The 26,677-nt window shown below is 41.6% G+C and overlaps 1 protein-coding gene across 1 annotated transcript; it reads right to left on the reverse strand.

The window, feature by feature from the left end:
* On the reverse strand, positions 1–26,562 carry rab28 (RAB28, member RAS oncogene family). Its single transcript, XM_080035957.1, has 7 exons — positions 26,150–26,562; positions 20,905–21,001; positions 17,849–17,937; positions 15,570–15,699; positions 4,226–4,329; positions 4,043–4,120; positions 1–118 (listed from the first exon to the last, which is right to left on the reverse strand). The coding sequence occupies exons 1-7, from the start codon at positions 26,222–26,224 to the stop codon at positions 26–28; spliced, it is 666 nt and encodes a 221-aa protein (XP_079892083.1). The 5' UTR covers positions 26,225–26,562; the 3' UTR covers positions 1–25.
* Positions 26,563–26,677: the final 115 nt, after the last annotated feature.

Below are 26,677 nucleotides of genomic sequence, written 5' to 3' on the forward strand. Positions count from 1 at the left end.
GTGTGTCTTGGAGGGGGGGGGGGGGTCACTGCACCACACACATCGAGCTGCGAGGTGGGTTAACTGTCCTGGCCACGGTGTCTTGACTGTAGTTCACAATGTCTGCCTTCACCACACACTGAAAATATGAGCAGATGAACAGACAGATGAAATTAAGTGACCAACATTTTTCAGCTTTACCAAATGTTCTAGAGAGTGAGAAAATATAATATAAACAAGATGTGCTTTATGTTACAGTGAAGTACAGCCTAAAGACCCTACAGTCTTAAAAAATGTAGTTAATTGAAGAAATAGTACATAAATAGATATCTTGGGAAATATACATCTTCGCTTCGCTTAACTTTTCCTAAAAACTGGAAAATGGGGAAGAGTAATCAAATTCACCTACCACCTACTCCAAAGCTCACTGATTAACATGGTATATATGTTTGTGTAATCCATATGAAACCAAATTGCAGCTGGCCTTTTGGTGCAAATGCCATGATCAGCCTAAAAATGCCTAAATCAGAATATTTATGCATCTTTTTAACATCGTGAAGGTTTTTCTCACTACGTCACTCTTGATAAAACTCATCGAAACACACGTAGCTTAGAGATTACTAAAACAGTTTACAAAGTACTGTCAACTCTTTGAGAGGACAACAAAACAACAGACGAGGTGTGATTGGGTTTGGTTAGTCTGGGTGGGTGGATGGGTTCTATACATTCTCTACAACACGCACCAAATACATCCACCATGACTACTATTATAACTATAAATACAAAGCCACAGATTTTGCTTTCTAGGTTCTATGAAACAATCTACTGAAAGCTATCTTTCTTTATGACTGTGGAGACATACTTTCAACTATTGAAGAGAACATATTTTGCTTTGCTGGTTGTTATCTTGTGGAATTGGGCCTTCATCCTGTGGGTAGTCTACCAGCTCAGCTTTCACAATCCTCTGAGCAAGGGGTCAAGATGATGGAGCAGTGGAGAGATGGAAGTAAGCAAAAGAAAAAAGGACCAAGGCATGTCAAAGGATAAAGAGTGACAGAAATAGAGACCAAAGCCAAGTAAAGGTGAGGACAATGAATATGAACGGATGAGGAGAGGGTCATGGAGTGAGAGGGCAATGAACAAGGAATGAAAGAAACGACCAAAACAAAGTGAAGCATGACCTCTATTTGCAGTAAGCACAGATAACAATTGAAGATGGCAAAAATATTTAAGCCAGACTTACAGACTTTAATCATATTGTGACCCAAAATGCTCATGTTTACCGTGAGGGAAATTAGAACACACTTAAAACCCTCCAAATTACAGCTAACCCTAATCATTGTTAAATATTTACATCAGAAAATTACTTCCCAGAGCTCAATTTGTGATGACCAAGAGAAGGAGAAAAACAACAATAATAATCAGTTTGAAAATCCCTTTTAGTGAGCCATCCCCCAAAATCTACATTTCAGCTTGCCATATATTTCAAATAATTATTGAAAAAACATTTAATAATTGAAGTTATACATTGTTTGTTTGGACTAACACCTAAATCGAAAACATTTTACAGGGGCAGCTAATGAACTTCAGGAATACATACGTAAGCTTGGTATTTAGTGGCAATTCAAGTTAAAATCAGCCAACATCCTTTTGATCTTAATGGTGCAACAACATGCTGCTGGACTCTTTGCTGCAGCGTAAACCACCATAGAACAGACCACATGGCTGAATAGCAGGCCCTGGTTGGCTGTCTGATTAACGAGCTGCCGAAGCCTGGTGTCTGAGTCGGCGAGTGATCCGTGGCCTCGCTATCTGATCCAACAGACAGAGGAGCATGACGGAGAGGGCGGCCAGGCAGATATAATACTGTCAGGGGTTGTGACCCTCGTGTTCAGCTCTCTAAAAGCTGACGGCTGATAACGGGGCTTTGTTGGCCCCACGGCTAGACCCAGAGCCATGACCTGCTCAAAGCCTCCTCTCAATATCCTTGACACAAACTCAGTGTGTCAGTCCTTCGCCTCTCCAGCATTATAATATATTGTCTTTTTGAATCATTTATATGCAGTGTTTTCCTTCTCTAGGTGGAATATGGACTACGCTGAATACATGTCTGTAGGCCAAACAGGAAACAAAACAATTTGTCAACTAAGGGTTGAGTCAATAAACAGAAACTTTGTTTGCAACTATTCCAATAATGCCAAACATCCCTGTGTTCCAGCTTCCTAAATCTGAGGACGCAGCTGCTTTTCTCTGTTTTAATTCTACTTAACTGAATTCAGCAAATCCTCATACTTTTCTTGTCCTGATTTAGAGCCAGACATGTCTGCAATGACCTGTTATCCTTACTCTTAAATGAGATATGGAAAAGAAAGCAAATATGTCTCTCACACAATCATGAGAAAGAAAAACTGCCCAGACAAATTTTCAAAACTGTGTAGGTCATGTACGCTCGATCTTGATGTCATGTATTGAAGAATACATTGACACTTTGGCTGGTGCACAAAAATGTAATGTTTTCTGATTGTGCTATGGCCACCATATTGTAAATGTAACCATGTTACAATTGTATTTCTGTCAATGAAACTGTATCAGAAGGTTGGTTAAGAATATAAAAAAACATTGTCCGGTTTTGTGATTCTGTCAACTCATCTTTTTACGTGACCAAATTGGATGCAGCCACTCACCTCGTCTGATTAGCCTGGATTAAAGCACTTTGCTTTATTGACAGAGCTATCAAGGGAGGGGAGGTAGAAGAAACTAGATGGACGGCTCCATTAGTCGACGGTCATTTCCAGTTAGTCAGCAGCAGTGTTGGTGATGGGAGAGGGGCTTGAGAATTTGGCCAGTCCTTCCCTTACACGCTCTCCCTTCTCTGAGGGGTCCTGACCTCCCTTTCGCCCCGAGACTCATCAACCACTACCCAGCCAGTGTGGCTCCAAGCGGTCATATCAGACTCAGGATTAATGCTTCTGGGGGAGGTGACCTTGTAAATCCTACAGCTGCCACCAATGGCATTGGTTGGTTTGGCTTGGCAAGCTTTGGCCCAAAACGGTGGGAGATAAACCAAATAAATCTTACAGCCAGTCCTAACCTCCTCACCCCTACAACTTCACGCCTTAATGTGCTCAACGTGGGTCTATTTACAGATGGGCAGTGTCAGTGGCAGGTAGACCATCACAGGAGGCAGACGTAACAAACTCATGTTTACACAACAAAAGGTCCTTTACAGTGTGTGGTGACCTTTCACTGACCTAACACACTCATTGTGACCTCCCTAAAGGTTCAGGCATAACAGTGCAAGTAATGCTGGGAGAAAGAAACCAGAAAAAAAAGAAAATCACTAGCTAAACTTCCACTCTTTTACCAATGAATTACACCTTTAAGAGCAGAGTGATCTGTTAACAGTAGCTGCTTCAGGGCAAAGCAGATCATTATTGTTTTCTTCCATAAGCCAGAAATGTTTTATGAAATTTGAGAGAAAAATCTTAAAGATCTCCTATCATACTACTTTTCTGGTCTTAATTTCTTGTTAAAAACTGCTATAGAGCAACCTGACACGAATCACATCACAAAAAACCATGTAGATTTTCGGGAAACTCTTCCTCTCATCTGAGCGAGCACAGCAGTCTGCTCCACACTCAGCTTTGTGCTTCTCCGCCCCCTCCCCCCTCTCCTGCAAACCCCACTCCGTTGTGATTGGTTACCTTCCTTCCGGAACATTTTCAGCAGCGCGCAGGGAGATTTGAGAGCAGGAAGGTGGGGGCATGGCCGGAGCTTGCCTGAGCAGCATTACCATACATGGAAACATCCGCTTTTCGTGACGACAAGAATATCTGGAAATTCTGAACTGATTTGAACACTGATTTGACCGGCTGCCCTAGTGTTTAGTGCTCTGCACAGCCACCCTAGACGGTCAGGAGAGAATACGTCTAAATGCATGTATGTCATTATTTGATAAGCTAGTATGGTTAAACATGACTATAAATCATTATAACAACATATATAGGTCATAAAAGTCAAAAAGTATCATAGGTCCTCTTTAATATCATTATTTATGGCTCACCTGGGACTGCTCTATTTCGGCTTTGTTTAGCTTTATACCAAGAATCTCAGCAGCCACTCTCTGGAAACAAAGGAACACCTGGAGAAAGATACAACAAGAAAATTTGGAGAAGGTAGGTATTATGAAAGTAACATTCTACTCCATCTTTGAATTTTTGAATCAATTGAATCATCTGGTACTAACCGAGTCGCCTGTCTTGGCTGATACAAACTGACTGATGAGGCCGTTCTCTTGGCAGAAACGCTGGTGTTTGTCAGCCTTCACTGTCCTCATGTGCTCCAGGTCCACTGTGGACGAAACACAGCGTGACATGTGAGAAAACGTACAAAAGAATGATAGATGGATATCCATGGTTGTGGTTATGCAGCACTATCGCGGGGTTTACTGTAACATACCTGACCATAAACAGAAGAGATAACTGTTTACACTTAAGTTAAGAAGGCGAGGGATCTGCCTATTGTACAAGAGTAGTGCTTATAAACGTGAAAATGTGTTAAAACAAAGCATAGTTCAATTGTTATGTGGCTATCAAATCAAGCTGCCATCTACTGATTGCTGGATTTTGTTTCAATTTAAGGAGGGAGTCATTGCAGGGGGTTTGAGAGTGGAAATTATCAATTCAGTAGCCTCAAGCTTCCATTCCCAGCTGGTATTAAAACTTAATGTGACAAATTCCTTAGTGTAAGCCAAGTACAGTTGAACCCCGAAGCCATGAACCTCTATTTGAACTGAAACACAGGAGCCAGACCAGCTGTGGAAAAATGATTAAGAAACAATGAATGGATGACCCAAGTCTTCAGGCAACACTCACAGCGAGAGTGCAGAGAAAAGCGTTTGACTTATGAGTGTGCCGGCCTTAAGGGTGGGCACACAGGCCCAAGAACTGGGACTGTCACCTTCATGCTGATTTACTGTGAACACACAATGACAGCACCCTCCTTTCTAGCTATTGTGATATGCATTCGACTCCTGTGCAGTGATACTGAGTGCTTAGCTTCTCTCCTTCCTCACTATAGGGTCATGCCGGGGTCGATAAGGAAGGTCACCTGGGGGTCTTGCTGCTGAAAGCAATAGCTTCGCTCTTTATTTCTGGCTTTGTACGGCAAGGCGGCCACGCCCGGTATCTGGTGCATACATGTCTATGGTAGCTTGAGGAGGTCAGGCTACTGTACGGTGTTGCATTTCTCTCGTCCCCCCGAGTTTTACCCTTTGTGTGAGGTTTCATTGAAGTTTTCAAGGATTTACCCTGTTCTCATGCCCCTTAGTTAGTTAGAGTGTGTGTGTGTGTGTGTGTGCGTGCGTGCGTGCGTGTGTTCGTGCCAAAGCCAGAAGAAGAGAACGAGAGAGATACATAGTGACATTGCAATGCAATCTTGTATTATTAATATCTTAATAAGTCATATGACCCCAAAAATGTTAAAGGCCAATCCACAGCACCCCAACAATACATTTTGAAAGAATCATTTCAGACTAAAACTAATATTACCATCATCATAAATGACATATAAACACAAACCTTTCTGGGCAAGGGCAGACACTTTTACAACTACTCACGTCCAGGCCAGACTGTCATGTCTCTGCCTGTGCATAAACATAGCTGTCTCATAGGCGTCAGCAGGTTATTAATTCCAGTCATTAACAGCAGAGGTACCCAGCATGCTACTAGAAGTAAACATCACTAATCCTTTGGATCCTGCGCACTTGGCAAAGGTTATCAATCATGTGTCACAGTCATATTAGCCAACGTTATAGTGGCTCAGGAGCTAAAAGGAAGGCGCTTTACTGCAAGTGAAAAAGGTGTTTGAGGGCGAGACATTTCTGAATCCTGTGGGAATGTGCAGAAAGTCGAAAGGATATTTCTAACCAAGCCACATAGAAAATTCAAACAACAGCAATTCAACTAAAATAGGCTCATTGCTTACGGATGATGGCCGCAGGTGCGTAACCAGCAAACAAGTTTATAGTTTTAATGTTCATTGTTTGCAGTTAGTTGAAAAACTTAAAATAGCTTAAGGTGCATTGTAAGTTCATGGCACTTGAACACTGTGAGGTGTCTGTTGAAGAATCAGAAATGTTAGTTTCAAATGAAAGCACTGCAGGTTTAAACGCACTGGCAGTAGATGAAATCATTTGAAGAGTACGCACTGAAAGCAGTTGAATTTTTCACTTGAAATTTAAGAAATAAAAGCAATTGAACTGTAAATGATTCGATATCAGTTCAAGTTAAAGCACCAGAGATAGTTCTACCTGCAAACTGTGATGCATAAGGTTAAAATGCTCAGAAGAAAAAACATTCATAACTCTGCAAACTCTCAACCTTGAGGTGAGATTTCTTTAGTCAATACTTAAATCAAACGGATAATCATAACTTTACATTTCCTTGGTACAGTTAAAAATTTGGGAATCAGTACACAAAATAAATACTGTAGGTGGGCCCAGTTTCTCACACAAAAGAATTTTGCAGCATGTGGCATGTGTCCGTATAAACTGAATACAGGACTAATCCCACAGTTTTAGTGTTTGCTCCATGTTCCTCCCTAATGTACCCATTTCTACTTATCAGGTCAAAACAATCTCCTTCCAATGATCTGGTTTCGCTCCGTTTCTGTCAAACTGTACATCAGCTTAACAACCCCTAGGAAGTGACTGCAAACACGAAATAGACTGTTTAGGCCTCTGCGCGCATACAGATAGTGGAGGGTATCATCACTCGTCAAGAGCGATGGCCCTCCCGCGCTCTGGTCACCATCAGTGTTTATTTAAAAGGTCTGCCTGTCATTGCAGTGAATTACAAGACAACATCTAGGAGATTAATATCTGTCGGATAAATTAGGCTTTTACCGTAAGTAATCAGTTTGTTATTGTGGAAAGCTATTACATATATGGGGACACAACCAAATGAGAAGAAAACCTGAATGTTCCTTTCTTGGTGTCTGTGGGGATGTCAGTTTTGCTCCCTCATGGAAAGAATCCTCTCACTGGCAGACCTGATTACCCCAAAACTAGACAGTCTAAGAGAGGTTAGTTATGTCACTTAAAATAACTTTAAATTAGAAAGAGGCTGGATTTGGGTTGAATGGATTTGACTGGGGCTAGCTCAGAAAGCAATACCCTGGCCTTACCAGCTTCCCTAAAAAGAAGATCTACTGCAAATGACTGAAAAGAGAGGTAAAGTCACAGACTTGTTTCACAGCTTTTGCTTTTCAACCACCACTGTGACCATAAGGACAGGATACTATTAATGCTAAATCTTAGCACAACAGTAGCACAAGTAGAGAAAAGTAATAAGGTTTTTTAATCACAAATACAGTTTTTCAAGATCTGTTTCTTTTTTTCTTCAAAAGTGTACAACTTATTTTAAAGGGAAAATCACACACCACAATCAAAAAGTGACTTGGCTTAAGGTCTTTCCACTTTCCAGACACATTCTGTTGTTATTCTCATCGACATAGCATCAGGCCAAAATGTTGACAAAATGAAAATTCAAGGTGGATTTTTTTCTTGTGAGTTCACCATCATGTTGCCAAGTCAATCAAAGCAACATGCTAATAGGTCTATGTTGGATAACCAGCCTGAAACTCTACACTGCACTGTGTAATCCTCAGTGGGCTTTTTAAAACCATGCTGTGATAACAGAGACACCTACTTACTGTTCTACTGGGTCGGTTGCTTGGGACCAATTGGAACAGTTTACCCAGCAAGTAACAGCCAGAGTAAAGGCTTGACATAACACAGTTAATTGCCGGCAGCCTCGTTTTAAGCTAAACAGCAGTTGTTGCGGTGGGGAGCGTGAGGGCTGTGGGGTGGAATGTGTGAACTGTGAGTGTGTGTCTGTGTTTGTGTGTGGTAGTAATGGTGGGGCGTGTGTGTGTTGTCAGAGACTCGGGGCTCTGAGGGGTCATATCACATTAAGTGAAAGTTACAGGGTTCAGCCTAATCAACCCCAGGGGAGAACCTATCACTTCCAACATTACCTCACACTATGCCTTTAAGACCCTATTAAGACGCTTTGCCCTAGTTTTCTTTCATTGACAGCCATGAACCAATCCAGACTGTATCATGAGGGAAAGGATTAACAAACCACGTCCACTTCCTGATGATATGACTTACAACTGAGCACAGTGTTTGCTATGCACTACTAAAATGAAAAACATCCCACAACTTTTATATCGCTCTGACATTCAATGGGGCATTGTGAGTCTCTACTGCTGAGCTCAAGTGTTGTTCATTTTTAGGTAGAAAAAGTAATTAAATACTCCTGGGTCTTTAACGCAGCCTTTTACATGAAGCCATCAGCACAATGTCCTAACATGTTAGACTCATTGTGATTTGTTAATTGGCATCCTGATTTTTTTTCAATCACTATCTGAGATCACAAAACATAATCTGCTTTAATGTACAGACAGAGATGGGAAGGAACACCTTTAGGTCTTCTGCCCCCAGCAAATAGTCATCTGCAAAAGGAAGAATTTTATGCTGGTTTAAACACTATTGTAAATAGTCCTTTATTAATTGTCTCTGTTCTTACATCATGTTATAATAATATTATGCCTGTGTCACAGTATGTCTTGCTTCAGCTGTTGCCTGATTCTGGACTGATTTGTGTGCAACTTCTTGATTCTGTCTTGAGCAGGTCTGCATTGCAAAAAAAATCTCAGTAGGACTGAATGGATTTAATCAAAGTTACAGAACAGAAAATAATTTAGAATTGAATTTGGTGTAATCCTGCTTTAAGGATTAGTGTGCAATGTCCCTGAACTAAACCAATAAAATGAATAAAATAAGTCTGCTGTAGATTTTTCATTGTAAACAGTGCCTTAAATTAAGTTGTCTCTCAACTACACATTGTGTTTGTCCTCTATGCCCTTCAAACATGGTAAATGCTTTTTTTGTGGTCCTCTTTCTTAATAAAAAAATGTTACCAGTGCCAGTAGCGGTCATAAATTCTCAATGTGGTTAATAAGCTGTCTAACAAAACAGTGTCACATATCCCGTCACCAACCTGAACTACTAAACAAATAACAGTTGGTCTGATGGACACTAAAGGCACTTTATCAGCTCAGTAATATGAAACTACTTGCCCCTGGAGTCTGGAAAAGCAGCAGAATAATTTTGCCTCAATGTCTGATGGCAAACAGGTACAGTAAATTGCAAGTGACATTTTATTTACCCTTAAATTTTCTGGTACAACATAGAGGGAAACCTTAACTACCTTAAAAAGTCAAGGAAAAGTATAATGAATCATTTTGTATGGTGTATGATTGGATTAGACATTTAACTTTCACAGCACAAGAGCCTTGTTAAAAATAAAATGACTGGCGGGATTTATGTGAAGCATTTAAATTATTGGGTCCAACTGGTTAACATGACTTAGAGGGAGCTCATAAAAACTGAGAAACATAGAGTACTAAGTCTCTAACTGATATTGTAATGTAAATTTGAACAATAATACCTACCCCCTTTAAAAATTCTAAATTACATCTCATTGCCCAGTTTAATTTTTCCCCAAAAAATACAGTATCATACAGACGTATCACGGAAAAAGTTGTGTTTTCTTCACTCGTAAGACACTATGCAGTCATTCAGAAGTAAAGTAAATGTACAAACGGCACCTTTGCACGTTTCATGAGCCTTTAACAGTGTATATATTGTTTACAGGGGGTTATTTTTTTTCTGAGGACTGGAACATCTATATTTAATGCTACAGTGCCTCATTCTGAAAATACTTTAATATTACTTTTGGCTTTAACAGACCCTTACAATTTAAGTAATAATAATCCCTACATCATTAAAGTTGCATAATAGTTCTGTAGCCCATTCTATAATGCTTTTGGTGACACTGGAAATTGTATAACTGGATTTCTGAGAATTCAACTCGCGGTGGAATAATTAGGAATCGGTGTGTTAGATCGTGAAGGTAAGTTGATAATATTATCGTGACTTTTCTGAGTGAGCACAGACAGATGAAGTGCTGTTAGTAGGCTGGTGTTGTGGAGGTGAACGGGGCCCGTGCATGAGTCCTCGGGGGATCCTGACAGAGACAGAGCGCTCTTTGTACAGCGGCGCCCCTACCCCGGTGGCCTGAAGCGCTCCGGGACCGTCAGGGGACTCGCTTTCCACTAGGTCAGAAGTGTTCTGTCGACAGCTCATTGATCACAGCTCATCTTGTCATTTGATCAGTCTTCGTGAAACGATGTGCAGACACACACACACACACACACACACACACGTGCAAACACACACACTCATATGCACACATGCATTCACACATTAAAACATAATCGGATACTCCAGAGTGGCCAGTAAAACAATGTGGACTTCTTCCCCTGTCAGGGAATGTAAAACAGAGAGTGTCCAGCAGTAGCTCTACAGGCAGGCAGAGAACTGGAGTGCCGGTCTGTCACTGCTACAGTAAAACATGGGGCAGAGGGCCTTGCAGCCTGGGTTAACAGGCTCCAAGGACTCGTGAAAAGTGAACAAAAGGCCCAGTTCTGAGCCGACCGCACAAGACGCTGCCCGGGGTTTCACTGGCCATGTCCTCCAAGCTCTCCTGTCGCTGTTAAACTAAGTGGACTTTTATGGCCGAGTAGTAATACGTGCCTCTGTGAGCCAGCAGTGTAACTATGAGCTATAATAATTAAACGAAACACAGGGGAGCCTCCATAATTGAACGCGTCATATCGCTATAAGTCTATCCATATTATAAAGTCTTCCTGAGAGCAATGATGCGTTGGAGTGGCCTTAATATTCAACTTCAAGCCGCTGTGTCATTGAAAGTGTTCTGCTCACGACTGCCTGAACAAACATCAACCAAGTTAAAACCTGAAGTAGGAGCAGGGTGCAAAGATGGTGATTTCACACCACAAAAAAGTATATTTGGTTTAAAAAAAAGGAAAAAACTATGTTGATTTTTCACATACATTTATAATATGCCTGTGGATCCAGATCAATCGGTTATTTACCCAACCCTGTGTCAGCAAGGCCCCTTCCAGGAATTCCTCCATATCAATGTTGTGGAGCAGCGGAGAAATAAAGTACAGCCTGAGCGTGATGAGGGTTCCAGGCTGCACTCAGGTCAGGTGGCTGAGCTGTGCTGTGCAACTCAAATGGCCCATGAATTACCACACAAGAAGGTATGCGAAGACTGATCATCTACTGCATGTGCAACAATATTTGCTTTATGGATGGCTAAAATGAATGAGGACTTTCCATGTTCCGACAGGCATGAGAGTCAAGAGAGATGAGGGTAGGGACCAGAGTTGGGTCAAACAGTTGTTACAATTAAATCTTAGCTTTTTGTCCATTTAGCAAGGAGCACTTGTTGCACTGCTCTGTGTGTAACGGACCACCTAGACAAACCTTACAAAGTATTTCTTCATCATATCTGGAGCCTGGACACACGTCTCAGCAACCGCAGCTGTGATTTCACACAGACTTATCAGCCGCCGTGTAATCCAGCTGTAATTCTCCATTCATCCCTCCGTGTCCTTATTGTAACCTGAATATCCATTTCCCATCTTTTCCAGACTTTCACAGAGACAGCGGGCTACATTCAGTGCGGTTACTTAGACAATTTGATACACACGTCTGTTCTGACCCCTTACCTTTAATAAAATGTTAAAGATTAACAGGAAACACTGGATTTGCTGTAAACTGTAAACATTCCAGATCTTCACCCAACCATACAGCATGCCTTTCTAGGTCTATACTGTATATATAATGTTTTACAGGGTCGAACCTGTGGTCGCGCTACCCACAGCGCAAAACAGACACTGCTGACGTGTTCATCCCTTCTTTCTGGGGAGGGGTGAGGGTGCAGGGTTGGAGTACTGGGCTTTTGTCCCACCACATGTCTATTGTGGCTAAACCTTTCCCTTGGGGGCAATTAGGACCTTTTAGTTTGTTGTAAGAGGACCTAAGTACGAGTGGGTTGAGCCAGGAAAAACATTTTTGAGCTAAACCAAAAACAGAGGCGCATTGAGCTCCTCTGCGCTCCTGGACTTCTGAGCATCTCTCTATTAAGAAATGTGCAGGCCTGCACTGAACAGACAGGAACTGTGGCAGCTTTACAGGGGCAAGGAGGTGACGGGGGTGAGGGACCAGGGGAGGGGGACGGCTTAAACTCCAACTGAGGCCGTGCCAAAAGGCCAAACAACTCAAAACCAACAATGTTGGTGGCAAGGACATGCTTCATCAGAATCAGGAGTTAGGGGAGATCCATGTTGCGCTTTAGGTTTCAAATGGCTGGATGGAAAACTGGGGAGAGAGAAGTGCAACGGGTAACGGTATGCGGCGTGATCTGCCGTGGCGTGCAGAAAGCAAACACATGCATGTTGTTTTACACAACAGAGACACAGAGCCAATGAAAAGACATTACTGTAAGTAAAGGCGGCTACGGCAGAAGTGTTGGTCTACACATGAGAGAGATAAGCGCTAAGAGTATGTCTAAGTGTGTGATTGAAAGAGTTGATGTTTGCACAGGAATGAAAATGAATGTGGAAGTGTGTTTGAGAGATGGCGCAAGATAGGGACATAGAGAAGAAAGAAAGTGGAAAAAGCAACAGAGCAAGAGCAGAAAGACAGGTAAGACGTCACTGAGTGTACAAATTCTCTCCATGCAGGGACCTTATCTCCCTGCAGAGGGGAAGGTTTCCCATGGCAGGCCTGAGTGGAACGACAGTGAACAGTGATAGAACCTCTGAGCAAAAAGCCATGAGTGATGAGGAGGGGTTAAGAGAACTGAACCCATTTAAGTCACCCAAATAAGGGCTGTACAAGCCCATGATAGATGTTCTGGAGTTCCTTAGGGAGAGCGCTGGCAAAGGGAAGGGTGATGGGTGGGGAGCGAGCAGGGGTCCTGCGATCCCCACTTAATAAAAACAAATTGGTTTGATAAACGACACAGGCTTAATGTCTCCATAGAAATATGTCTTCTAATTTTGAACAGTAACATAAGCCATTTTACAAGGCTGGTGGTCCCATTCAAGGATAATATCTGTACATGTGAAGATGCAAAATATGGATTAAGACTGCTAACAATGAGCCACATTTTTTTATATCAATGACAATCTCTGATCTAAAAAGGCAAACAGTCACGAAGAGGCCAACTGCAGCTGGTGTTAAGCAAAGAGCAACAGAATTTATCACTTGGAGACATTTCAAAACACACAGCACTTATTAGTCTGCTAAAAATGAAACACTTGAGTGGTGGGGGAGATGACTGCGCAGCAAGCCAACATTTCTCTTGAGAGGTCCCTGTGTACCATACGGTGTTACACTGGGCTGCGCTGTAATAAACAGTTATAGTATGTTTAGACAGACCAAGAGCTTAGCATTCTTCCATTACCCGCGTGTTCCCAGAAACTCCACAAGTGTGTCGCTTTCCCTAAGTGCATGTTTCTCTGTGAGGGTCTGTGTGTGCGTGGGCATGCAGTTGCATAAATAATTGTGTGCGCATATGCGTGCCCTCAATAAAACATTTCATTGGCTTCCTCTCTGAATTGTTACAAGTGGTGCCATTATTTAACACAAGGCTCTGGGCAGCGTGTAGAGGGCATGTGGGTGCTGCATACTCGTGCTTAACAAGCACACTTAACCCCAGCCGGCCATGCTAAGCCAAAGAAAGGAAAGGTTGTTCCCCAGCAGTGACATGGCACAGGAGGGCAGTCAGGCCAGGGAAAGGAGAGGAGGGGACAGCATCATTAATGAACCAGTCTAGTCCATAGGCTCGATTATCGTACAGTGGGTAAAGAAGACAGTGTTTAAATCAAACTGGAAGGCAGGCACGAGGTAATTCAGGAAATTTGAGCTGAATGTATACTGTAGCACATGTAATGTTAATAAGCCAAACAGAGTGGCATTAGATTGTAGCCTCCATGTTGGCTCTGTGTTAAAAACAACACTTACATTTTTATAATCCTTAGTACATGTAAAAAAATGTAATTAAATTAAAATTTTTAAAACTTACAGCTGAACTCCTTTTGCTCTAACTAGACAGTTTTTACTACTGTGTTGATGATATCTACAGGCAGTGTTCACCTTAAGTTTATCTAAGTGGAATAAAAAAAAAGTCGGAGTGGTGAAACACCACAATCTCCCCTAAAACAAGCCCGCACAGAGACATACATTTTAAGTGTTTTGATAAGCCCCTTGTTATGTCTGTACTTCTATTTCGGTTGTCACAAACACGTTGCCTCACTCGGTCCAACATCATGGGAACCATTTAAAAGAAATCTAAACTCTGCTGCCCAAAGAATGTTGTGTATTCTTGTGTTCAGCTTATTGTTAATGTGTGCCAAGTATTCATATAAGTTGGAGTAAAAGCAAAAATGCTACAATACTTTAAAAGGTTAGAAGCCCTTTGGATAGGATGGGGAGACAAAAAAGTTAAAAAAAAAATAATTGTAGGTGCGTACATTTTCATCTAGAGAGCTAGACTAACTCTCTTCAGGTTCCCTTTAAAAAAGGAGTCCGTGGGAGGGTTCACGGATTTATAATGTCTCGCAAGGTAATTGATTGCTCCTAGCGGGGCAATCTGTGTGGGATTTTCATTTTCTTTTTTTACAGCCTAGGAACAAAAAAAAAACACACATGGGCCATTCTGAGCAATAGAGCCATTAGGGGGGAAATAACTGTGGGGGTGAGGAGGCTGACAGGGGGATGAACGCTGCTTAAATATTACAGTACACACACCCAAAACCTAGCCTAAATACAGAGGCGCCGGGGCATTAGGAGATGCAACGGATGCGAGGACAAGAGAATCTGCTCTAGACAGGCGAATTAAACCGTGACCTGTGGCCTCCGTTGAGTAACATTAGTGAGAGCTTCCTGTGTGCAGGCACCACTCTGCTGACTATTCATCATTGCCTGGGAAGGTGGACAGTCACCAACACACACACACACACACACACACACACACACTGACGCCCCATTTTACAATAACACAGCAGCAGCCATGACTCCACATCTGTCAAGGGGATGTTTAAAAAGAGTCATCATTATTACTCTTTATTTTGGAGATGGGTGGATGGGTGCAGGCTGATAGGATGGGAGCCGTCTGGTTAACGTCGAGTTTCTCTCCTTAACCAAGGACTCAGGACAGGAGCACGGGCTCGGGTTGGGGTAGAGGGTGGGGGGGGGGGCGTAGGGTACCGACTGGGAAGGAGAGGGGCACAGATAAGCGTTGCCCTAGGTCCGTTGGCCCAGGGATCTTAAATCATCGTCAGTCCCTCCCCAGTATTCCCAAACATCAGCATTCCCATCGCTCTGAAAGCCTCACTCTCTTATCAACTGGCTTATCAAACCGATCAGTTATGTGGTGCTCTAACAAACACGTCTGCTACCATCAAACATTCACTCCTCCACAGACAAACATAGACACTCAAAAATGAGAAATGCGTCAGGGTTAAATGAATAGAGACAAATGCATTTCATTTGCAGTCACTTAATAGAAGCTCTACACAGCAGAGTACTGCAATGAAAAGCAAGGAATGTATGTGTGTTTGTGTATGCGCCATGTAGTTCTCACCTTTGTTCCCAATCAGGGAGACAACAGGCTGGATATCACACTCCTCGTTGGCCTTCTTCACCATGCCGAACCAATCCTCCAGATTCTCAAAGCTCTGGTAGTTGGTGATGTCGTAGACCAGGAGAACCCCCTGCAACAGTAAACATAAAGGAACAGTCTCAGACTTGGATTTTAGCAGCTCACCTTTCCTTTCATATTCATTCCCATAACATGAATAACATTGAGGGAGTGAGGGAACAGTAGGTGGCACTGCTCCTCTTCTTAGAGTAGAGGACAGACTTGCATAGAAGGTGACAGACTCACTCACACATAACACCGAGGGTAGGCTAAGTACTATTATGATTTGTGTGAATTCAAGTGTAAATGTTTTCAAATGACATTCGTACATTAACGGTTTTGTAAGCACAATTCTGCACTGGGTGCAAGAAAGAGGTGAGGATTGGTTATCTACTACATAAGCCTAAAGACATTTTCCTCTTTTCTCTATAATCCTCAACAGTGTGTGCACTGCAGAAGCACTCATGTGCAGAGCCATGTTTGAGCAAACACTCGGGCCAGAAGGGGCTGTTTACAAGAACACATAAATTAATCAAAGAGTAAACACAGATACGAGAGCCGTTGGCATAACTCAGGATAAATAATCACGTAGCTGGACTATCTGCTGTCACTACTTAAACTCTTGCTTTTCTAAAGGACTGGAAATGAACGCGAGCCGAGGTCTCTCCTCACACTGCATGATGCAACACGACTGTAGGGGCGTCTATTGCTTTTTGTTCGGCAGACACGCACTGTCACAACACGCGAGGTCAGTGACGACAGCTTATGCTTCTGACAACTACTGCGAGTCTCTCCGAACAGCCGTGATTGATTACAGGACGAGCGGTGCTCGACAATAGGTGTGAAAGTTCCATGCGCCGCCGATGAGACACTCCCTAAGCAAACTAAGTCGTAATATGGCGATGCTGTGCGACATTTTGCTTGAAAGAGACAGACAGTACAAGTAAGTGCTGCAGACATTGATAATATACAGTACACAATATTAGGGCACGATTAATGCAGGGCACAGAAAATGCAAAAAAAAAAAATGTCACTTAAGCTATTTTTAAAGCCACGTACATTCATATGGAATAGAAAAGAACCTCTAACTCATGTCTGTCCAGCTTCTATAGCTGGTATAAATGGTATAAATTTTCTGCCAAAAGGTTGGACCATGTGCTACAGTAGGGGTCTTGGATTAGACTCTCACAGTCTTTAAGTAGTCCTCTTAAAAAGAAGGTGACAGGTAGCACTCATCTATAGCGAAACCGCTCCCTGCGGAGGCTGCACATGTACAAACTGACTAGTACGTTGTTAAACAAATTACAGTGTTTGCAGAGCTCGGCTGCCATTTAAATGTAATTGTCGTTTTATTTTTCCTAAGGTGAGAAATAGATTAATTAGGCTTCTTTTTTTCCCCTACGCTGTTGGCATTACTATGAATTATTCAAGTCCATTTAAAGGTGCAGTGTGTAATATGACATCATCAAGAAAGTTCTACAAAGTTCTAGAATGCAACACTCCCTGGGTAACCCCAACCCTTTCGAATAATAACAGAAGCTACAGTGGCCTTCAAGGACAAGAACAATTCTAAATTTTAAACAATGCAACTGATGACATTCCAACTATGACACTTTCAAGATGGCGGCACTAGGCCTTGGTCCAAAATATGCAGAAATATGGACATATATGAGACCCTTTCTAAGGGGAAAAAAAATATTCAAACATTTTTTTCAGCTATTATGCACTAAATTAAATGTACTTATGGATATTATAATGACTTTCTACAAAATCTGCTAGGAAATAAAACCCAAAATTCTACACACTGCAGGTTTAAACTAAGGTAATTTACATGTTAAATAATGCAGTTTGGAATATTGTTATTGTTCACAGTAATAAGAAGTATTATCAACATTTGTTCAGTCTGACACAAAACATTAAACTGTCACAACAACTATAAAAAAACTATTTTTAAATGTCTAATTACCTGCTGTAACTGTAAATCCAAATGACAGTTATCCTGAACCGATACAGAGTCACTAATACAGAACCATAAGAGTATTGGAAAATGATTATATCTGTGCTTGCTTTGACTTTTTCTTCATGTCGGAGGAAGAAGAGGAGTCTGCAGCACAGACAAGAGATGCTTATTGCTTATATGATTAGAAGGGTGATTGGCGAAACAGAATGTGTGTGTGTGTGTGTGTGTGTGTGTGTGTGTGTGTGTGTGTGTGTGTCCTTACATGAGCTCCGTATACATATTTATCCAGCATTTTCCCTCCCAACGTTTGGCCTCCAATGTCCCACACCTGCAGGGTCACGTTTAAATTGCCTATAGCGAAGAAAAGAGACAGACGCACATCGGATATATGAAAAACGACCAACATTTAAATTGCAAAACATTTATACACAACAACTCTATGGCGAGGGTAGATATGTTGCAGGGTTTAGATTTCCACTTTGTTTTCTTTAAAATGCCTTTGTCTGCTACGTAGAGAGGAAGCAGTTTGATACATTTAAAAAAATGCAATTTGTTGTTTTCCATTACAGAGGTTTTTTTTTTGTCCTTTTAAAATCATTAACGTGTTTGTCTTAACAAAGCTTAAAACCCTGAAGAAATAACGAGTCAGCTGTAACTGGACCCTGAATTTTGGGTGAGCGATTTCTATAATAAAAGTCAACATTGTTGATGTACATAATGGAAACAGTATATCAGCAAATCTTTCATGCTAAGCGCTGTTGCCTGGCAGGTCACCCACACCTCAAATCCAAGAATATCCAGCTCAGAGATTGAGGGGGATGAATAGGTACGCTTACCCTCTAATTTAAACATTCTCAATACTCTGGCAGTAAAAATAAAACATGTCTTCTTATTAGCCTGGGAAGAGCTTGTTTGCATTGTGCCATAACCTGCCAAGTTAGCAAAGTGAGGAGAATTATGTGCTGTTAAGGAAAATAGCAATAATTAAACACAAAATAAGAGGAGAAGAAGACTCTTGTCCTTATGCCCGTGGAAAGAGAACGAAGGAAGGAATGAGAGGGGGAGAGAGAGAGAGAGAGAGAGAGAGAGAGAGGAAGACGGGCACACAAACCAAATCCAAATGAAAATGTTCTTCCTCTGGAAAATGAAAGGGGTGGTTGAAAAAAAAAAGTCAAAAAGGGAGGGGGAGGGAGGACCAGACAGCGAGGAGTTTATGTTGGTGTGATGAGGGCCCTGCGCTGGGCTGGAGCGGCGATAGGGAGCAGAGCGTACACTGTGGACACGGCTGGACGACTCAGCCCCTTCATAAGTCCCCTTTCTAAGGCGAGGGAAGGAAGCGCTGAGGTTCACAGTCACTACATCTAGACTATACAGTCTCAATGTAAAGCTACATGGAGGAGTGCAATGAATAACGGTGCCTTGGTGTTATAAGGAGCCCATCCCCACCCATCCACAGTTCTTGGACACTTGCTTTATTTATGTTTCAAAGAATCATGCTGACTCAACACACTGACACACACACTGTTTTTCTGCTCTCAACAAAGTAGAAAATGCCAGTGTGTGTTAAACTGATAACAAGGTTGGAAAAAAAGCACATTTATGAGATCATTGTCCTCTTAATTTGACGTGAAGAAGATGTAGACAAAGCAACTCCCCAATGCTATTAATAATTGGGAATTAAAACAATCAAGAGAGCAGGAAGGCTTCACATGATGGCACATTCTCTGCTTGACAGACTTTATCAAGCAATTTTCACCTCTATTCAATCCCCGTCATCGCCTGCACCTCACTGGTTTGGCAGAGACATCTGGAAGAGGTATTGTTATAAAAGGCACACACAGAGGAGGCTGTTGTGTGCCAGTCGGCCTCGCCTCACCTCTCTCTGCGTTGGAAAATGTACATTAAGTTTGACAAGCTGGGCCTTCATGGTGAGAGGGGCCAAGGCTGGCTATAGGCTACTCTCCCTCCTGCTGCAAAAGACCCTTACAGCCCCATAGAGACCCGGAGAGCCACACAACCTTTCCAATACAAGGCAGGGTGGGGGTCCTAACCAAGTTTGGGACCACCCAGCTTGCAGAGCAACCCTCCTCTTCACCAGCCCATCAACACCCAATTTCCCCCAAAAAATTGGCCGTTTAACAACTGCGGTCTTGGACCCGGTGCTGTAGCTGCCTCAGTGATACAGACGTACGTACGCTATATTTTAACAAAGGTCACAGTTTAACACCAAGAGTTCAGTGATGGTTTCAGGAAGGAAAATGACTGGAGTAAGTAAAGTGATTAACAGCATTTGTTTCGCTTTCACATTAAAGAGTTAAGCCCAGTCTGTGCTTCTGGTTGGCTCTTTTCATCCTGACTCCACCACAACATTTTTGGGGGTTTAGTTGTAAGTCACATAAGCTGAACCTGACACAAAATCTAAATAAAATCCTTCAGCCAATTTCAGCAAAACTTTTACTTTTAGCACTTCATTTGCCCCTTCCTTAATGTTGTTTTACTAGTAATGAAAGAATGGAGGCGATTTGCAGATTTCTGAAGCACGGGCCTTGGCAGATTTTAGAACATTTCACATGGTAGTAGGGAAAAATTCTTTTTTCTAAATATAGCATTAGTCAATAAACATTTATTTTACAGATCTAAGGGGGATACAGAGTGTGGCTTTATATCTGCGGGTTCAACATAAACAAATAAGGATATGAATGTTTTATGTGGTGCAGGACAAAGATCAGTTGAACTCGGGGCTCAGCGATATGGATATAAAATGTTAATGTATTTGCTCTGTACTGTGCCCACAGAATAATGAGCAAGGCTCGCCCGTTTGGACTTAAGCTGTCCATTGGCCTTGTGGAGTCAGAAAAAAAAAGTGTGGTGTTTGCTCTGGAGAGAAGAGCTTTCAGAGTGAATAAGCCTGAGAAGTGGCAGACACTCTACAATGAGGAGCTACCAGAAAAGACACATTCAGCTCCTGAGGCAACTTGAAGAACAAACTGTGCCTGGAAATGGTAGGACAAGAAAATATGAGAGAAAGTAAAGCCTGAACAACAGGCCTCTTTGTTGAATGTTCAATTAATATTCTGGATCTTTTCAACACTGCTAATGTTATGTACACAAACACATTCAAAACCTTTAGGTTGATATTAAAGTATTATTAACAACCACTAACAGCTAAGCCAGTCTGGATAAGTACAATCTTTCCAAATTCATATCCTCAGTATTTTCCTGAATTAATGAGGCTGCAGTCGTTGCTTGCGCAACACGCTGTCCACGCTGAGTTTCCGAACAAGAGAGTGCTCCCAAAAGATTATTAAGGTGTCTCACCTGGAAGGCTTATTCTCTTCAGAAAGAAATCCAGGCCGATAGTTTGTTTGTACTGCTTCCCAAAGGCCTCCTGTGCAAACCTGGTGGCGAGTGATGTCTGAAACAGAGACAAAGGGAGAGAAGGAGTGTCAGAACACCTCTGCAGCTATCAACAGCACTAAAACTATCTCATTTAGAAAAGCAGTTGAGTGTTTTGTTTGTTTGTTAAGGAAATGCTTTCAGGATAAAAGAGAAACCTTGACTCCGTGCATCATATCTAATAAACAGAATATGCATGACATAAAAAGCATGTCAAAACCAAAGCATTTCTCAGGGCAAAATGCAAAATGTTGCAAAACTCCTTCCAGAGAAAGTATACATTACATTAAAGCACTTCCTGAAAAAGGACATATCATTAGAGAGCTTTGATTTCATTCACACAAACACAATGCCAAAGTAAGCATTTTCTAATATTTCATTTTTTCGGAAAAAAATAAAAAATAAATACAAAGGTATGATTTATCATATCACAACATTTCAAATTTTTCTTTTCTACAATTGCAGGCAGCTCTAATTCTTGGAGAATTTAGGATGTTTGTTTCATTATTGTCAATCCATTTTCGAGAACCTTCAAAAACCTTGTGATTGACTGGAAGGAAAGTACGCTGATGTAATTGTCTGCCTCGTCCTCTGCCGTGTCAATGCCCAGCCACGGCTCTGACAGTCAAAATCAATGTAAATTACAAAAACAGGTGTCGGACTATGTGTCATGTCTCCAGACTGCAGACCTAATAATTGCCACAAATTATGAAACCTCCATCACTGTCACTGTTGTGTTTGAGGAGAAGAAGAAAAAAGCATGTTAGGGGCTCTCCTTAAATCCATGGGAATTCATAGTGCGGGCTTGACATGCCAAGTTTAATTCATTTTGATGGATGAGGATAGGGGAAAAAAACAAGTGCTGCATGTCTATTAGCTATCTTTAGAGCAGTATGCTTACATAAACACAACATAGAAGTGAAGCTATGGGATTCCCTGAGTGTTCATAAGGCAGCAAATGCATTTGAATGTGGTACTTGACGATCACTGAGGGTTAGAGGGTTTAAAACTAAATTCTTTCTTTCAATCCACTAAGCTTTCACTTGAGCCTGTGCCCTTATCTACCTCCATTCATACTCAATGTTTGGGTTGTTCCAAATCTCTAAAATGACTCAAAGCAAGACACAATGTAATAGAATTATCGGGAAAACCCCTAGTCATGGTTTACCCAAATCTTCTTCAAGTAAACAAGAGCATGTTTAGCTTATTCTTATTAATTATTATCTGATTTTTAATTGTGGATGCCACTTTTGATGTCCAATTGATTTTATAATGTTAGCTTTTAATAATGTTGTCCTGATCTTTAACATTGGCTTTCTTGATTAACAAGGTGCAGCACGGGGGCGCCCTTAGCTCAGTTGATAGGGTGTCCCCCCCATGGGCCTCGGCCAGCAGCGGACCCGGGTTCGATTCAGCCCGCGGTCGTTCTCTGCATGTCACTCCCCTCTCTGCCCCATTTCAACTATGTCTCTAAACTATCAATAAAGCATAAAAATGCCAAAAAAAATATCTAAAAAAAAACTAAAAAAACAAGGTGCAGCACAAAGTTGTATACATCGGAAATTTTTTTTTAAAAAGTTCACCAACCTACAAACTTTTTTTTTTCTTTAAAGCTACAACCTGCGGAGCATGCTACAGGCTCAGGGGGAGTGATTGAACAATTACTAGAGGTGACTGACGCAACAAGGAGAAAATAGACCATTTAAGTAGCCCAAACAATCACCGACAACACAGGAATAACAAGCTCGGACAGCAAAAATGTATTCCACATGCTCGCGTTGGCCTAGTCGGCCATTTGTCTTGGCATTCCAGTAGCTTGGCTCTCCTCCCTCAACGTAGTCCTTTTTTTCCAACGTACAATTGGAACTAACCAGCGAATGTAAAAGCTGGCGTAATCCTGACACTCCAACAGAGAACAGCACAGGGTCACCAATGATACCAATGCCGGGAAATGGGGGAAGTTCTACTGAAACAAGAAACCAAGGGAGAAGGAAAAAAATATGGCAAGAGGACTATGTCTATGTGATGCAACTCATATGAGAGATAGTTTATTTTTGCAGCATTGTATCAAAACGGGCTCCTTATCCTAAATGGTTAAAACACATGTAAATTTAGGCATGCTGATCAAGAGTTTGACAGTAAATAAAGTTGCTGGGAGGTAGACTGCATTAATGTACAGGTCCTGACTCCTGTGTCTAAAGCTCTTTTTACTCTATGGTAAGAGAACAGCAAATATTCAGAAAAACTGAGTGGCGTATAACTCTGGTTAAAAAATAGCCCTGTGTGTGTTAGGCCCAGCACTTTAAGAGCCTGGCTAAATGTGAGACTCCATATTTAAAAAACATCTTGCTCAGGTGGACAAGCCTCCACACATCTCCCTATTTTTCTGAATGGACAACCAACCACAAGCAAAAATACCACCGAAAATGCTGTCCAAGAAAAACTGATCCGATTGCAATTTGCAGAGCAAATTGACATTAATAAGGGGGGAAACGGCATTCAAGATGTCAGTCAGTGCTGCCTGCTCAAAATGGGGGGCCAGGCTCCTGTTTTCTGCCCAAAACAGACAAGCAGGTAAGTCATTCAGACAGTGACGAGCTGACACCTGGCAGCAGCGTGAGGAGGGTTATTAATGTAGCGTATCTACTGGGAACTGAGTTGTGTGTGTTCAGTGAACCCCCCCAAAAGAAAATGTCGACTTTCCAGAATGAGAACATTCATTTTTCTTATTGGGTCTCACCATTACTGCTACATTCATTTTCTTTCTCCCAGAGGAAGGAGAGATTAGTTACGAAAGGGGATGTGTAGCTCAAAAAACACTTGACGTCTCAGCCTTTACATTCACACTCATTGACTCGGGGATTCAAGGTGCAGTGAAGAAGAAACATAGCTGAATTGTCATGACAACCTCCTTGCTTTGCTGCAAACTATTGTTTAGTGCGACTAGGAAAACATTCCCCTGGACTGTTGTGAATTCAAGTAAGGCTCTTTAATCTATATCTTTGAAAAGATTTTAATGAACATACAGAATGATAAGTCTAGTAGTTTGAAAGGGAACAGGAACTAACAGAAGCGCTACAGTTTGTGTACACTTTAAGACACAATGCCCTGGCAAAATGTAGATTTGTTCAGAGTTAAGATATTAAAGCCCAGTTCAGACCAAAGATTCACCTTGCAACTGCAACTCCTTGCGACGAGACCGCCGAAACGTTCTAAAACTGGACCTTGCGATTTGACATGTTGAATCTTCTGCGACGCCTTGCAACGGCTTGCAACGCGCTGCAACGAGCAGTTCACACTGCTGCGATTTATCCCCCGCGACGTTCTAAAACCGTCTCGTCGCAAGCAGTTGCAAGGCGAATCTTTGGTCTGAACTGGGCTTAAGTAAACAAGGTTCCACACACTACTCTCTTTCCTTTGTCATTTTATTCTATCAAATGAGAAAACAAAAAAAAAAATCTCAAATGTGTTGCCCATACGTTTCTTAAATGGGGCCTCACTTTGGAACCAAATGCATAAGGGGCTCCTTTGCCAGGAGATGAGAGCTATGCAGACAGAAAACAACTACCAGCTGCAAGAGCCAGGCTATAAGCAACTGTCATAATACAATACTGCAGAGTGCAGCGTTTTAGCCCAGGTCATGTTCATGGGCAGTAAAAAGTGAAAGTGAAAATTCATCATCTCGCTTTAATTCCAAAAAAAAAATTAAAAGAGAGGCATTTTATTTAAACCAACTACTCTAACATTTTTAGAAGCAAGCTATGCATTGGTGGTGAATTTAGTTGACTGGTTAACAAAAGTTAAGTGCTGCAAGAGGCAGGGCTAGGGCAAGATATTGGAAAAACATTATACTGCCTTAGACAATAGCCATATTTGCATAAAGGCCACGCAGCAATAATTCTAATGATCTCCTTTTTGTCAGTTATCAACATTACAAAGTACAACAAAACATCAACGTCCAATTCCCTCACAGTATGAGCCTACGGGCTCAATTACTAAACCACAGCGCCAGGGGCACAACTCATTGAACAGCACATGCATTGAGGATTGAGGGCTGGATAAACTTGATAGGTTTAGAACAACAGATTTGTGCCAGGTTTTATTCCATAATGCTGTAGTAGCATAGGCACATATCAAGATTTTAGTTTATTTAACTTTTGAACTGTTGAAGTGAAACATTTAAAGTCCTTAAAGGGAAACTTTATAATGTATCTCATATTATACTATTTCAGCAAAGCCAGTTACAATGCATGGATTTACAACTGTCTGTCAAAGTTGGATTTGTGAGCATCAGGACATGATTTGACGTTGTCATCCCGTAATATTTGTGACCACTACCAATGAAGTATTTGAGTTGAAATATTGCCTTAAAGTACCTTAGTTTAGAGACAACATTTACAATACAGACTACTTTTACTTACTGTTTATATCTCAGTGTCTCTATGTATCACATTATATATTATTATTTTGTAATACCTGATTTATTTGACAATGTTTAACCATCACAGTAGGCTGCATATATTGATGCACAATCTGTATACATTCAAGTATATTAATTGTATCATTACAGTACACTTGCCTTCCACAGTATTATATTTTATATATATATATATATTATATTTAATTTCTATAGTTTACCTTCTGCACTGGTATCTGTTTATAATAACATTTGTGAACAAACACATACCACCAGTTCATACCTCCCCACAATGACTGCATACAGAATTCTATTCTAATGTACAGTATTTTTTAATAGAATTCTGAAAAACCCACACTATAATTAATGGAGCTCATATACGTTTCATATATGAGCTGTATTATAGGGTGGATTTTTACGTCTAAAGTATAGGTTTAAAAAAACAATTTTGTTTTACAGTCTACCATGGTTACACAACACAACCCAAAACTTAAAGCTAACAAGTTGTACACTAACCGACTACATTGACGTTGTTGTTGTTAGCTGACTTTAGCTGCATTAGCGTCGGTCGCCATGGTGACTGGGAAGACGGCGCAGCGTCAGGATGAGCAGGCACACAGCATAGACAAATATAGCCTACTATGGGCACACAGCAGGACAGAGATCGACAGTCGCTGTGCTGTGCAGGATTGACATTCACCTGAAATTCTGCTTCACTAACGTTGTGTACATGTAAGTTGTGTGTCTCACCTTCCCACTCGCACCGTCTCCAATCACTACCATTTTGAGCTGCCTGTCCTGGCTGTCCTCCTCCGAGTCCGACATGACGCTGCAATGAGCTCCCGACGTGTCAGTGTGTTAAACCTCAGCAGGAGAAAACGGTCTCAGGTCGCTGAATCGGGTTATCAGGCTAATCACAGGTGGATTAAACAGCAGCGAAGGGGGCAAGCAGTCGCCATTTTGAATTCACTGACACCGCTGCTCTGCTCGGCATGATCCACGCTCACTATACACACACCACTACCGCGACGAAATCACTCGTGTTTTGGTTAAAAACGGCGGTAACCAGCTACCGGACAACAACAAGGAGGCCACGACTATGCGTTTTCAGTTGGCAAATATTTTCAGTATCGCCATGAAGCTCCGTAATGCTTTAGCAGGAAAAGGTCAGAACCGGAAACCCACTCACTGGCTCAGTGGTCGCGTCCTGTGCTGTGTGTGACGCGTTGCCGTTACCATGGTAACACAGGTCAAAGTGTCGTACAAAAGTATTGAAAA

Source organism: Ammodytes marinus, assembly GCF_949987685.1.
Source record: "Ammodytes marinus genome assembly, chromosome: 10".
Taxonomy (NCBI): Eukaryota; Metazoa; Chordata; class Actinopteri; order Uranoscopiformes; family Ammodytidae; genus Ammodytes; species Ammodytes marinus.

Excerpts from the sequence above, each read along its gene's own strand:
- rab28 (XM_080035957.1), bottom strand. The coding sequence starts at position 26,224 with ATGTCGGACTCGGAGGAGGACAGCCAGGACAGGCAGCTCAAAATGGTA. Across the intron at positions 21,002-26,149 it reads GAGACGGTGCGAGTGGGAAG|ACATCACTCGCCACCAGGTT; the intron begins GTGAGACACACA and ends TCTCTGTTTCAG. Across the intron at positions 4,121-4,225 it reads CAGCCAAGACAGGCGACTCG|GTGTTCCTTTGTTTCCAGAG; the intron begins GTTAGTACCAGA and ends ATCTTTCTCCAG.